Source organism: Oncorhynchus clarkii, chromosome 2 (assembly GCF_045791955.1).
Source record: "Oncorhynchus clarkii lewisi isolate Uvic-CL-2024 chromosome 2, UVic_Ocla_1.0, whole genome shotgun sequence".
Lineage (NCBI taxonomy): Eukaryota > Metazoa > Chordata > Actinopteri > Salmoniformes > Salmonidae > Oncorhynchus > Oncorhynchus clarkii.
The window spans coordinates 3,061,440-3,076,609 of record NC_092148.1 but is presented as its reverse complement, the minus strand read 5'-3'; the positions used below and the strand labels follow the sequence as shown (position 1 = coordinate 3,076,609).

Below are 15,170 nucleotides of genomic sequence, written 5' to 3'. Positions count from 1 at the left end.
ATAGATAATGCTATAGGCTAGATAATGCTCTATGTATTAGTAATGATATAGGCTAGATAATGCTATAGGCTAGATAATGCTGTATGTATTAGTAATGCTATTGGCTAGATAATGCTATAGGCTAGATAATGCTGTATGTATTAGTAATGCTATAGGCTAGATAATGCTGTATGTATTAGTAATGCTATAGGCTAGATAATGCTGTATGTATTAGTAATGCTATAGGCTAGATAATGCTGTATGTATTAGTAATGATATAGGCTAGATAATGCTATAGGCTAGATAATGCTGTATGTATTAGTAATGATATAGGCTAGATAATGCTGTATGTATTAGTAATGCTATAGGCTAGATAATGCTGTATGAATTAGTAATGCTATAGGCTAGATAATGCTCTATGTATTAGTAATGATATAGGCTAGATAATGCTGTATGTATTAGTAATGCTATAGGCTAGATAATGCTATATGTATTAGTAATGCTATAGGCTAGATAATGTTATATGTATTAGTAATGATATAGGCTAGCTAATGTTAGATGTATTAGTAACGCTAGATCCACACTACCTAGAGAATAATGTGGGGAGATGTTTAGGTCCACACTACCTAGAGTATAATGTGGGGAGATGTTTAGGTCCACACTACCTAGACTATAATGTGGGGAGATGTTTAGGTCCACACTACCTAGACTATAATGTGGGGAGATGTTTAGGTCCACACTACCTAGACAATAATGTGGGGAGATGTTTAGGTCCACACTACCTAGACTATAATGTGGGGAGATGTTTAGGTCCACACTACCTAGACAATAATGTGGGGAGATGTTTAGGTCCACACTACCTAGAGAATAATGTGGGGAGATGTTTAGGTCCACACTACCTAGAGAATAGGGCCACATGACTCCTCTCTGATGAGGTGGGAGATGTTTAGGTCCACATGACTCCTCTCTGATGAGGTGGGAGATGTTTAGGGCCACATGACTCCTCTCTGATGAGGTGGGAGATGTTTAGGTCCACATGACTCCTCTCTGATGAGGTGGGAGACATGCAGCTCAACATTTAGTCAGGAAAACACAAATACATAATCAACATAGATGACTGTTCTCTCAGTGCTTTATCAACTATTCACTGAGATGTAGAGAGAAAGAGAGGTAGAGAGAGGTAGAGGTAGAGAGAGGTAGAGAGAGGTAGAGAGGTAGAAAGAGGTAGAAAGAGAGAGGTAGAGAGAGGTGGAAAGAGAGAGGTAGAGAGAGGTGGAAAGAGAGAGGTAGAGAGAGGTGGAAAGAGGTAGAGAGAGGTTGAAAGAGGTAGAGAGAGAGAGAGAGAGAGAGAGGTAGAGAGAGGTGGAAAGAGAAAGAGAGAGGTAGAGAGAGAGAGAAAGAGAGACGAAGAGAGAGAGAAAGAGAGGGTGAGATAGAAAGAGAGAGGTAGAGCGAGAGAGAGGTAGAGCGAGAGAGAGGTAGATAGAAAGAGAGAGGTAGATAGAGAAAGAGAGAGAGAGAGAGAGAGAGAGAGAGAGAGGTAGAGGTAGAGAGAGATAGATAGAAAGAGAGATGTAGAGAAAGAGAGAGAGAGAGAGAGAGAGAGAGAGGTAGATAGAAAGAGAGGAGAGAGAGAGATGTAGATAGAAAGAGAGAGGTAGAGAGAGAGGGAGGTAGAGGTAGATAGAAAGAGAGAGGTAGATAGAAAGCGTGAAAGAGAGAGGGTGAGAGTGAAAGAGAGAGGGTGAGAGAGAAAGAGGTAGAGAGAGAGAGAGAGAGAGAGAGAGAGAGAGAAAAAGGGAGGGTGAGAGAAAGAGAGAGAGGGAGGTAGAGGTAGATAGAAAGAGAGAGGTAGAGAGAGAGAGCGAGAGAAAGAGAGAGACAGGTAGATAGAAAGCGAGAAAGAGAGAGGTAGATAGAAAGAGAGAAAGAGGGTGAGAGAGAGAGAGGGTGAGAGAGAAAGAGAGAGAGAGGGGTAGAGAGAGAAAGAGAGAGGGTGAGAGAGAAAGAAAGAGGGTGAGAGAGAAAGAAAGAGGGTGAGAGAAAGAGAGAGTGAAAGAGAGAGAGAGGTAGAGAGAACGGGGGAAAACTCTAATGCATAGTGAGTTGAAACACTCCAGGACTACAGATATACCCAGTGAAACCCAAATTCACTTCCGGGCTTCTCGGACAGCGATGTCCTGGGTGATATGATTTTAACGGCGAGCATGTCCAGGGCGACCGGGGGCATGACTGATTCGCCTCAATAAATGAATGTGTTGACTAGACCTGACCCTGTGTGATAATTATTTTACAAAGACAGATACCAGAACCTGACCCCTTTCTCCCTTATCAATATAACAAGCCATTACAGAACCTGACCCCTCATCAATATAACAAGACAGATACCAGAACCTGACCCCTTTCTCCCTTATCAATATAACAAGACAGATACCAGAACCTGACCCCTTTCTCCCTCATCAATATAACAAGACAGATACCAGAACCTGACCCCTTTCTCCCTTATCAATATAACAAGACAGATACCAGAACCTGACCCCTTTCTCCCTTATCAATATAACAAGACAGATACCAGAACCTGACCCCTTTCTCCCTTATCAATATAACAAGACATTACAGAACCTGACCCCTTTCTCCCTTATCAATATAACAAGACAGATACCAGAACCTGACCCCTTTCTCCCTTATCAATATAACAAGACATTACAGAACCTGACCCCTTTCTCCCTCATCAATATAACAAGACATTACAGAACCTGACCCCTTTCTCCCTTATCAATATAACAAGACAGATACCAGAACCTGACCCCTTTCTCCCTTATCAATATAACAAGACAGATACCAGAACCTGACCCCTTTCTCCCTTATCAATATAACAAGACATTACAGAACCTGACCCCTTTCTCCCTTATCAATATAACAAGACATTACAGAACCTGACCCCTTTCTCCCTTATCAATATAACAAGACAGATACCAGAACCTGACCCCTTTCTCCCTTATCAATATAACAAGACAGATACCAGAACCTGACCCCTTTCTCCCTTATCAATATAACAAGACATTACAGAACCTGACCCCTTTCTCCCTTATCAATATAACAAGACAGATACCAGAACCTGACCCCTTTCTCCCTCATCAATATAACAAGACAGATACCAGAACCTGACCCCTTTCTCCCTTATCAATATAACAAGACATTACAGAACCTGACCCCTTTCTCCCTTATCAATATAACAAGACATTACAGAACCTGATCCCTTTCTCCCTTATCAATATAACAAGACAGATACCAGAACCTGACCCCTTTCTCCCTTATCAATATAACAAGACATTACAGAACCTGACCCCTTTCTCCCTTATCAATATAACAAGACAGATACCAGAACCTGACCCCTTTCTCCCTCATCAATATAACAAGACAGAAACCAGAACCTGACCCCTTTCTCCCTTATCAATATAACAAGACAGATACCAGAACCTGACCCCTTTCTCCCTTATCAATATAACAAGACAGATACCAGAACCTGACCCCTTTCTCCCTTATCAATATAACAAGACAGAAACCAATTTCAGCCATTATGACATATTACAACATAACTCTAGACTCTGATATCTATCACTACACCCGGGAGGGAGGGAGGTAGGAATGGATGAAGGTACTGTAGGGAGGGAGGGAGGGAGCTAGGGAGGGAGAGAGGGAGGGAGGGAGGGAGAGAGGGAGGGAGGGAGCTAGGGAGGGAGAGAGGGAGCTAGGGAGAGAGAGAGGGAGGGAGAGAGGGAGAGAGGGAGGAGGAATGGATGAAGGTACTGTAGGGAGGGAGGGAGGGAGGGAGGGAGGGAGGGAGGGAGGGAGGGAGGGAGGGAGGGAGGGAGGGAGGGATGAAAGAGATGAGAGAGGGAGTAAAAGCTAACTGGATGACATCGTGACCCATAGAGATCTCTCATAAGAGGTGAGGTATTTCTCTCTCTCTCTCCTCAGAGTCTGATGTCATAAGAGGTGAGGTATCTCTCTCTCTCTCCTCAGAGTCTGATGTCATAAGAGGTGAGGTATTTCTCTCTCTCTCTCCTCAGAGTCTGATGTCATAAGAGGTGAGGTATCTCTCTCTCCTCAGAGATGTTTTCTAATTGTTTTGTTATAAATCAGCGGCGGAGAGATGAAGACGATGACCAGGTGCTTAATGCCCTTCGTCGTATCAAAAGTTCCTGTGTCCGAGACGGCTACTGAGCCTCTCTCAGCCCCCACATCACAGGCTAGAATGTAATTACAGAACTGTTGCCAGCTCCTCCTGCCTCCAGAAGAATGTGAACTCATAACACCAGCTAAATCACTTCTTACAACCCATCTACATGATAATAACTGGGAGAGAAGAGCATCAACTCCCCAGATAGAGGTAAGATCAGAAGAATGTGAACTCATAACACCAGCCAAATCACTTCTACAACCCATCTACATGATAATAACTGGGAGAGAAGAGCATCAACTCCCCAGATGGTTCAGTGAAAAGTCATGGATGTTAAAAACATTGTTCCTCCTCCTCCTCCTCCTTCTCCTCCCTTCTGTGAGGAAGATCAACAGAGAGCCCTGTAGAGACATCGGGGAGCCACTGATACAGTAGAAGATACAGTACAATGTCTAGATGAGGGGTCTGGTATGTAGATATGATGATACTGTATGTTGGTAGATACAGTAGAATGTCTAGATGAGGGGTCTGGTATGTAGATATGATGATACTGTGTTAGTAGATACAGTAGAATGTCTAGATGAGGGGTCTGGTATGTAGATATGATGTGTGTGTTGGTAGATACAGTAGAATGTCTAAATGAGGGGTATGGTATGTAGATATGGTGATACTGTGTTAGTAGATACAGTAGAATGTCTAGATGAGCAACCCCTGCAGCTACTGCCCCTACCCTGCCAACATCTCAGCACCCCCTGCAGCTACTACCCCTACCCTGCCAACATCTCAGAACCCCCTGCAGCTACTGCCCTACCCTGCCAACATCTCAGCACCCCCTGCAGCTACTGCCCCTACCCTGCCAACATCTCAGCACCCCCTGCAGCTACTACCCCTACCCTACCAACATCTCAGCACCCCCTGCAGCTACTACCCCTACCCTGCCAATATCTCAGCACCCCCTGCAGCTACTGCCCCTACCCTGCCAACATCTCAGCACCCCCTGCAGCTACTGCCCCTACCCTGCCAACATCTCAGCACCCCCTGCAGCTACTACCCCTACCCTGCCAACATCTCAGCACCCGCTGCAGCTACTACCCCTACCCTGCCAACATCTCAGCACCCCCTGCAGCTACTACCCCTACCCTGCCAACATCTCAGCACCCCCTGCAGCTACTGCCCCTACCCTGCCAACATCTCAGCACCCCCTGCAGCTACTACCACTACCCTGCCAACATCTCAGCACCCCCTGCAGCTACTTGCTCAATCCCCCCCGCTTCTCCTTCACCCAAATCCAGACAGCTGATGTTCTGAAAGAGCTGCAAAATCTGGATCCCTACAAATCAGCCGGGCTAGACAATCTGGACCCCCTATTTCTAAAATGATTAGCCGAAATTGATGCAACCCCCATTACTAGCCTGTTCAACCTCTCTTTCGTGTCGTCTGAGATCTCCAAAGATTGAAAAGCTGCCGCGGTCATCCCCTCTCTTCAAAGGGGGAGACACTCCAGACCCAAACTGTTTCAGACCTATATCCATCCTGCCCTTTCTAAGGTCTTCGAAAGCCAAGTTAACAAACAGATCATCGACCATTTCGAATCCCACCGTACCATCTCCACTATGTTTCAGAGCTGGTGCACCTCAGCCACACTCAAGGTCCTAAACGATATCATAACCGACATCGATAAAAGACAGTACTTTGCAGCCGTCTTCATCGACCTGGCCAAGGCTTTCGACTCTGTCAATTATAGCATTCTTATTGGCAAGACTCAACAGCCTTGGTTTCTCAAATGATTGTCTCGCCTGGTTCACCAACTACTTCTCAGACAGAGTTCAGGGTGTCAAATCGGAGGGCCTGTTGTCCAGACCTCGGGCAGTCTCTATGGGGGTGTCACAGGGTTCAATTCTCGGGCCGACTCTCTTCTCTGTATACATCAATGATGTCGCTCTTGCTGCTGGGGATTCTCTGATCCACCTCTACGCAGACGACACCATTCTGTATACTTCTGGCCCTTCGTTGGACACTGTGTTAACTAACCTCCAGATGAGCTTCAATGCCATACAACTCTCCTTCCGTGACCTCCAACTGCTCTTAAATGCTAGTAAAACTAAATGCATGCTCTTCCAACCGATTGCTGCCCGCACCCGCAAGCCCGTCCAACATCACTAGTCTGGACGGTTCTGACTTAGAATATGTGGACAACTATAAATACCTAGGTGTCTGGTTAGACTGTAAACTCTCCTTCCAGACTCACATCAAACATCTCCAATCCAAAATTACATCTAGAATCGGCTTCCAATTTCGCAAAAAAGCCACCTTCACTCACACCTATCGATCCTTGACTTCAGCAATGTAATTTATAAAATAGCCCCCAACACTCTACTCAGAAAATTGGATGTTCAATCACAGTGCCATCCGTTTTGTCACCAAAGCCCCATATACCACCCACCACTGCGACCTGTATGCTCTTGTTGGCTGGCCCTCACTACATATCCGTCACCAAACCCACTGGCTCCAGGTCATCTATGAGTCTTTGCTAGGTAAAGCCCCGCCTTATCTTAGCTCACTGGTCACCATAGCAACACCCACCAGTAGCACGCACTCCAGCAGGTATATCTCACTGGTCACCCCCAAAGCCAACACCTCCTTTGGCCTCCTTTCCTTCCAGTTCTCTGCTGCCAATGACTGGAACGAATTGAAAAAAATCACTGAAGCTGGAGACTCGTATCTCCCTCTCTAACTTTAAGCATCAGCTGTCTGAGCAGCTTACCGATCACTGTACCTGTACTCAGCCCATCTGTAAATAGCCCACCCAACTACCTCATCCCAATACTGTTACTTATCCTCTTGCTCTTTTGCACACCAGTATCTCTACTTGCACATCATCATCTGCACATCTATCCCTCCCGTATTAATGCTAAATTGTAATTATTTTTGCCTCTAGACCCTATTTATTGCCTTACCTCCCTAATCTTCTACATTTGCACACACTGTTTATAGACTTTTTCTACGTTTCTATGTTTTGTTTATTCCATGTGTCACTCTGTTGTTGTATGTGTCGAGCTGCTTTGCTTTATCTTGGCCAGGTCGCGGTTGTAAATGAGAACACCTGGCCTACCTGGTTAAATAAAGGTGAAATAAATTTAAAAAATAAAACATTGGAAAAGGGAAATTGGACAATGTATTTCAAATCATAAACAGATAACTGGACTGAAGGAGGTCTGGTCGTACAGCGACATCTGATGTTAATGACTGTTAATTTGGTCGTACAGCGACATCTGATGTTAATGACTGTTAATTTGGTCGTACAGCGACATCTGATGTTAATGACTGTTCATTTGGTCGTACAGCGACATCTGATGTTAATGACGGTTAATTTGGTCGTACAGCGACATCTGATGTTAATGACTGTTAATTTGGTCGTACAGCGACATCTGATGTTAATGACTGTTCATTTGGTCATACAGCGACATCTGATGTTAATGACGGTTAATTTGGTCGTACAGCGACATCTGATGTTAATGACTGTTAATTTGGTCGTACAGCGACATCTGATGTTAATGACTGTTCATTTGGTCGTACAGCGACATCTGATGTTAATGACTGTTCATTTGGTCGTACAGCGACATCTGATGTTAATGACTGTTAATTTGGTCGTACAGCGACATCTGATGTTAATGACTGTTAATTTGGTCGTACAGCGACATCTGATGTTAATGACTGTTAATTTGGTCGTACAGCGACATCTGATGTTAATGACTGTTAATTTGGTCGTACAGCGACATCTGATGTTAATGACTGTTAATTTGGTCGTACAGCGACATCTGATGTTAATGACTGTTAATTTGGTCGTACAGCGACATCTGATGTTAATGACTGTTAATTTGGTCGTACAGCGACATCTGATGTTAATGACGGTTAATTTGGTCGTACAGCGACATCTGATGTTAATGACTGTTAATTTGGTCGTACAGCGACATCTGATGTTAATGACTGTTAATTTGGTCGTACAGCGACATCTGATCTAATGACTTAATTTGGTCGTACAGCGACATCTGATGTTAATGACTGTTAATTTGGTCGTACAGCGACATCTGATGTTAATGACTGTTAATTTGGTCGTACAGCGACATCTGATGTTAATGACTGTTAATTTGGTCGTACAGCGACATCTGATGTTAATGACTGTTAATTTGGTCGTACAGCGACATCTGATGTTAATGACTGTTAATTTGGTCGTACAGCGACATCTGATGTTAATGACTGTTAATTTGGTCGTACAGCGACATCTGATGTTAATGACTGTTAATTTGGTCGTACAGCGACATCTGATGTTAATGACTGTTAATTTGGTCGTACAGCGACATCTGATGTTAATGACTGTTAATTTGGTCGTACAGCGACATCTGATGTTAATGACTGTTAATTTGGTCGTACAGCGACATCTGATGTTAATGACTGTTAATTTGGTCGTACAGCGACATCTGATGTTAATGACTGTTAATTTGGTCGTACAGCGACATCTGATGTTAATGACGGTTCATTTGGTCGTACAGCGACATCTGATGTTAATGACGGTTCATTTGGTCGTACAGCGACATCTGATGTTAATGACTGTTAATTTGGTCGTACAGCGACATCTGATGTTAATGACGGTTCATTTGGTCGTACAGCGACATCTGATGTTAATGACTGTTAATTTGGTCGTACAGCGACATCTGATGTTAATGACTGTTAATTTGGTCGTACAGCGACATCTGATGTTAATGACTGTTAATTTGGTCGTACAGCGACATCTGATGTTAATGACTGTTAATTTGGTCGTACAGCGACATCTGATGTTAATGACTGTTAATTTGGTCGTACAGCGACATCTGATGTTAATGACGGTTCATTTGGTCGTACAGCGACATCTGATGTTAATGACTGTTAATTTGGTCGTACAGCGACATCTGATGTTAATGACTGTTAATTTGGTCGTACAGCGACATCTGATGTTAATGACTGTTAATTTGGTCGTACAGCGACATCTGATGTTAATGACGGTTAATTTGGTCGTACAGCGACATCTGATGTTAATGACTGTTAATTTGGTCGTACAGCGACATCTGATGTTAATGACGGTTCATTTGGTCGTACAGCGACATCTGATGTTAATGACTGTTAATTTGGTCGTACAGCGACATCTGATGTTAATGACTGTTAATTTGGTCGTACAGCGACATCTGATGTTAATGACTGTTAATTTGGTCGTACAGCGACATCTGATGTTAATGACTGTTAATTTGGTCGTACAGCGACATCTGATGTTAATGACTGTTAATTTGGTCGTACAGCGACATCTGATGTTAATGACTGTTAATTTGGTCGTACAGCGACATCTGATGTTAATGACGGTTCATTCTTCAATTAAACTGACGGTTTAGTGATGGTTAATGACTGTTCATTCTTCAATTCAACTGACGCTTCCTGTAAACGGTGGCGGTTACGTGGAGGTTTAGTGACGATTTGGTGGCGGTTTAGTGGCGGTTTAGTGATGGTTTAGTAGCGGTTTAGTGAAGGTTACGTGGCGGTTTAGTGGCGGTTTAGTGATGGTTTAGTGATGGTTTAGTGGCGGTTACGTGGCGGTTTAGTGATGGTTTAGTGATGGTTCCGTGGCGGTTTAGTGGCGGTTTAGTGACGGTTACGTGGCGGTTTAGTGACGGTTACGTGACGATTTAGTGACGGTTACGTGGCGGTTTAGTGATGGTTTAGTGACGGTTTAGTGACGGTTTAGTGGCGGTTTAGTGGCGGTTTAGTGATGGTTTAGTGACGGTTACGTGGCGGTTTAGTGATGGTTTAGTGGCGGTTTAGTGATGGTTTAGTGACGGTTACGTGGCGGTTTAGTGAAGGTTACGTGGCGGTTTAGCGACGGTTACGTGGCGGTTTAGTGATGGTTTAGTGGCGGTTTAGTGACGGTTACGTGGCGGTTTAGTGATGGTTTAGTGACGGTTTAGTGGCGGTTTAGTGGCGGTTTAGTGATGGTTTAGTGACGGTTACGTGGCGGTTTAGTGATGGTTTAGTGGCGGTTTAGTGATGGTTTAGTGACGGTTACGTGGCGGTTTAGTGAAGGTTACGTGGCGGTTTAGTGATGGTTTAGTGGCGGTTTAGTGACGGTTACGTGGCGGTTTAGTGACGGTTACGTGGCGGTTTAGTGACGGTTACGTGGCGGTTCAGTGATGGTTACGTGGCGGTTTAGTGATGGTTTAGTGAAGGTTACGTGGCGGTTTAGTGAAGGTTACGTGGCGGTTTAGTGAAGGTTACGTGCCGGTTTAGTGGCGGTTTAGTGACGGTTTAGTGACGGTTACGTGGCGGTTTAGTGATGGTTTAGTGACGGTTTAGTGACGGTTTAGTGACTGTTTAGTGACGTTACGTGGCGGTTTAGTGATGGTTAAGTGACGGTTACGTGGCGGTTTAGTGATGGTTTAGTGATGGTTACGTGACGGTTACGTGACGGTTTAGTGATGGTTAATGACTGTTCATTCTTCAATTCAACTGACGCTCCCTGTAAAGCCTTTCCACAAACAAGGTCAGGTACTGGCCACATAAAGCCCTGTGGTAAAAGACTAGCAGGTTAACAGCATGAGAACATGATGCTATAATAACATGATAAGAAACACTGGAACGCCCACGGTTACGTGACGGTTACGTGGCGGTTTAGTGACAGATTAGTGACGGTTACGTGGAGGTTACGTGACGGTTACGTGGCGGTTTAGTGACGGTTACGTGGCGGTTTAGTGACGGTTACGTGACGGTTTAGTGACGGTTACGTGGCGGTTTAGTGACGGTTTAGTGATGGTTTAGTGGCGGTTTAGTGACGGTTACGTGACGGTTTAGTGTCTCACCTTTAACAGCCTCATCCACCACCTCCACCACACGGTCAATCTGCTGAACCTGGAAAACAAAGAGGACAAGGTTAGAAAACACACAGAGACAGAGAGAGAGAGACACAGAGAGATAGAAAGAGAAAGAAATAGAGAAATATACTAACCAGTCTCCTCTCTCTACTAACCAGTCTCCTCTCTCTACTAACCAGTCTCCTCTCTCTACTAACCAGTCTCCTCTCTCTCTACTAACCAGTCTCCTCTCTCTACTAACCAGTCTCCTCTCTCTACTAACCAGTCTCCTCTCTCTCTCTACTAACCAATCTCCTCTCTCTACTAACCAATCTCCTCTCTCTACTGACCAGTCTCCTCTCTCTACTGACCAGTCTCATCTCTCTACTAACCAGTCTCCTCTCTCTACTAACCAGTCTCCTTTCTCTACTAACCAGTCTCCTCTCTCTACTAACCCGTCTCCTCTCTCTACTAACCAGTCTCCTCTCTCTACTAACCAGTCTCCTCTCTCTACTAACCAATCTCCTCTCTCCACTAACCAGTCTCCTATCTCTACTAACCAGTCTCCTCTCTCTACTAACCAGTCTCCTCTCTCTACTAACCAGTCTCCTCTCTCTACTAACCAATCTCCTCTCTCTACTAACCAGTCTCCTCTCTCTACTAACCAGTCTCCTCTCTCTACTAACCCGTCTCCTCTCTCTCTACTAACCCGTCTCCTCTCTCTACTAACCAGCCTCCTCTCTCTACTAACCCGTCTCCTCTCTCTACTAACCAGTCTCCTCTCTCTACTAACCAATCTCCCCTCTCTACTAACCAGTCTCCTCTCTCTACTAACCCGTCTCCTCTCTCTACTAACCCGTCTCCTCTCTACTAACCCGTCTCCTCTCTCTACTAACCAGTCTCCTCTCTCTACTAACCCGTCTCCTCTCTCTACTAACCAGTCTCCTCTCTCTACTAACCAGTCTCCCCTCTCTACTAACCAGTCTCCTCTCTCTACTAACCAGTCTCCTCTCTCTCTACTAACCAGTCTCCTCTCTCTCTACTAACCAGTCTCCTCTCTCTACTAACCCGTCTCCTCTCTCTACTAACCACACTACAACTAGGGAGCCAACAGCTCCTCTCTCTACTAACCGGTCTCCTCTCTCTACTAACCAGTCTCCTCTCTCTACTAACCAGTCTCCTCTCTCTACTAACCAGTATCCTCTCTCTACTAACCAGTCTCCTCTCTCTACTAACCAGTCTCCTCTCTCTACTAACCAGTCTCCTCTCTCTACTAACCACACTACAACTAGGGAGCCAACAGCTCCTCTCTCTACTAACCAGTCTCCTCTCTCTACTAACCAGTCTCCTCTCTCTACTAACCAGTCTCCTCTCTCTACTAACCAATCTCCTCTCTCTACTAACCAATCACCTCTCTCTACTAACCAGTCTCCTCTCTCTCTACTAACCAGTCTCCCCTCTCTCTACTAACCAGTCTCCTCTCTCTACTAACCAGTCTCCTCTCTCTACTAACCACACTACAACTAGGGAGCCAACAGCTCCTCTCTCTACTAACCAGTCTCCTCTCTCTACTAACCAGTCTCCTCTCTCTACTAACCAGTCTCCTCTCTCTACTAACCAGTCTCCTCTCTCTACTAACCACACTACAACTAGGGAGCCAACAGCTCCTCTCTCTAATAACCCGTCTCCTCTCTCTACTAACCACACTACAACTAGGGAGCCAACAGCTCCTCTCTCTACTAACCAGTCTCCTCTCTCTACTAACCAATCTCCTCTCTCTACTAACCAATCTCCTCTCTCTACTAACCAGTCTCCTCTCTCTACTAACCAGTCTCCTCTCTCTACTAACCAGTCTCCTCTCTCTACTAACCAGTCTCCTCTCTCTACTAACCACACTACAACTAGGGAGCCAACAGCTCCCCTCTCTACTAACCAGTCTCCTCTCTCTACTAACCAGTCTCCCCTCTCTACTAACCAGTCTCCTCTCTCTACTAACCACACTACAACTAGGGAGCCAACAGCTCCTCTCTCTACTAACCACACTACAACTAGGGAGCCAACAGCTCCTCTCTCTACTAACCACACTACAACTAGGGAGCCAACAGCTCCTCTCTCTACTAACCACACTACAACTAGGGAGCCAACAGCTCCTCTCTCTACTAACCAGTCTCCTCTCTCTACTAACCAGTCTCCTCTCTCTACTAACCAGTCTCCCCTCTCTACTAACCAATCTCCTCTCTCTACTAACCACACTACAACTAGGGAGCCAACAGCTCCTCTCTCTACTAACCAGTCTCCTCTCTCTACTAACCAGTCTCCTCTCTCTACTAACCACACTACAACTAGGGAGCCAACAGCTCCTCTCTCTACTAACCCGTCTCCTCTCTCTACTAACCACACTACAACTAGGGAGCCAACAGCTCCTCTCTCTACTAACCAGTCTCCTCTCTCTACTAACCAGTCTCATCTCTCTACTAACCACACTACAACTAGGGAGCCAACAGCTCCTCTCTCTACTAACCAGTCTCCTCTCTCTACTAACCAGTCTCCTCTCTCTACTAACCACACTACAACTAGGGAGCCAACAGCTCCCCTCTCTACTAACCAGTCTCCTCTCTCTACTAACCAGTCTCCTCTCTCTACTAACCCGTCTCCTCTCTCTACTAACCAGTCTCCTCTCTCTACTAACCAGTCTCCTCTCTCTACTAACCAGTCTCCCCTCTCTACTAACCCGTCTCCTCTCTCTACTAACCCATCTCCCCTCTCTACTAACCAGTCTCCTCTCTCTACTAACCACACTACAACTAGGGAGCCAACAGCTCCCCTCTCTACTAACCCGTCTCCTCTCTCTACTAACCAGTCTCCTCTCTCTACTAACCAGTCTCCTCTCTCTACTAACCACACTACAACTAGGGAGCCAACAGCTCCCCTCTCTACTAACCCGTCTCCTCTCTCTACTAACCAGTCTCCTCTCTCTACTAACCAGTCTCCTCTCTCTACTAACCACACTACAACTAGGGAGCCAACAGCTCCTCTCTCTACTAACCCGTCTCCTCTCTCTACTAACCACACTACAACTAGGGAGCCAACAGCTCCTCTCTCTACTAACCAGTCTCCTCTCTCTACTAACCAGTCTCATCTCTCTACTAACCACACTACAACTAGGGAGCCAACAGCTCCTCTCTCTACTAACCAGTCTCCTCTCTCTACTAACCAGTCTCCTCTCTCTACTAACCACACTACAACTAGGGAGCCAACAGCTAAACAGCGATTTGAAACTTCTCCATTTGAATAACTACGAGATAAACCCAGCTTATCATTCTATGCACACAACTCATTTAGACTCTGTTGGCCTTGGGCCTGGCGCTGTTTTACATTTCATTCCTAAACTCATAACTGCAGGAAACACCATCAACCCCAAATCACAAGCAAAAAAACAACGGCGTAAATAAAACAACACTGCCTCTGAAACGGTAAACCATAAACACAGTGAGACGCAGAGCTAAAACTACATCCAACAACAATCAAATCGCAGCTCTGTGGTGATTCAATCTTCCATTGATTAACAGAAAGGACCAGGGGTCTGGAATGAGGACGATGTCCCGAAAGACAGAGAAGATTTTACGCAGCCCAATTTCTTGCTCCTTTTCCACCCTCTCCTCTCCTCTCTGTTGTGTTATTTCTGCATGAGCCAATCGCTCTCCATTTTTCCCTCCTCTCTCCCGCAGTTCCCCCTTCTCCACTGTGTTATTTCTGCATGAGCCAATCTCTCTCCATTTTTCCCTCCTCTCTCCCGCAGTTCCCGCTTCTCCACCGTGTTATTTCTGCCTGGGGAACCAGATATTGTAAAAATATGATCTATTAAAAGGAAATGTGTATCAATTGTGCCCTGCTGCAACCCTCAGTTAAATAGTTGAGGCTAGCAGGCCTCTGCTCCCGTCCCAGGGCCCACCCCCAGGCCTCGATGGGCCTGGAGCCCCATTACCCCCTCCCCGTCCCTGGGCAGAGTGCAGCGGGGCAGAGGGTACCGCCTGGAGGATGGATGGGACAAACAAGCCCCCCCCCCATCCCAAACTGCACTCTATTCCCTTTATAGAACATTAACAGACCTAAGAACAATAGGGAGCAGAGTGGCATTT

At 45.5% G+C, this 15,170-nt stretch overlaps 1 protein-coding gene across 1 annotated transcript in view; it reads right to left on the bottom strand.

Moving 5' to 3' along the window:
- The window catches only part of LOC139419385 (CDK5 regulatory subunit associated protein 1-like 1), a 748,160-nt gene that overhangs the window by 526,335 nt on the left and 206,655 nt on the right, over positions 1 to 15,170 (bottom strand). The window contains exon 6 of the mRNA XM_071169333.1: positions 11,041 to 11,089. Coding sequence (XP_071025434.1) covers positions 11,041 to 11,089 — 49 coding nt within the window. The remainder of the gene's footprint in view (positions 1 to 11,040; positions 11,090 to 15,170) is intronic.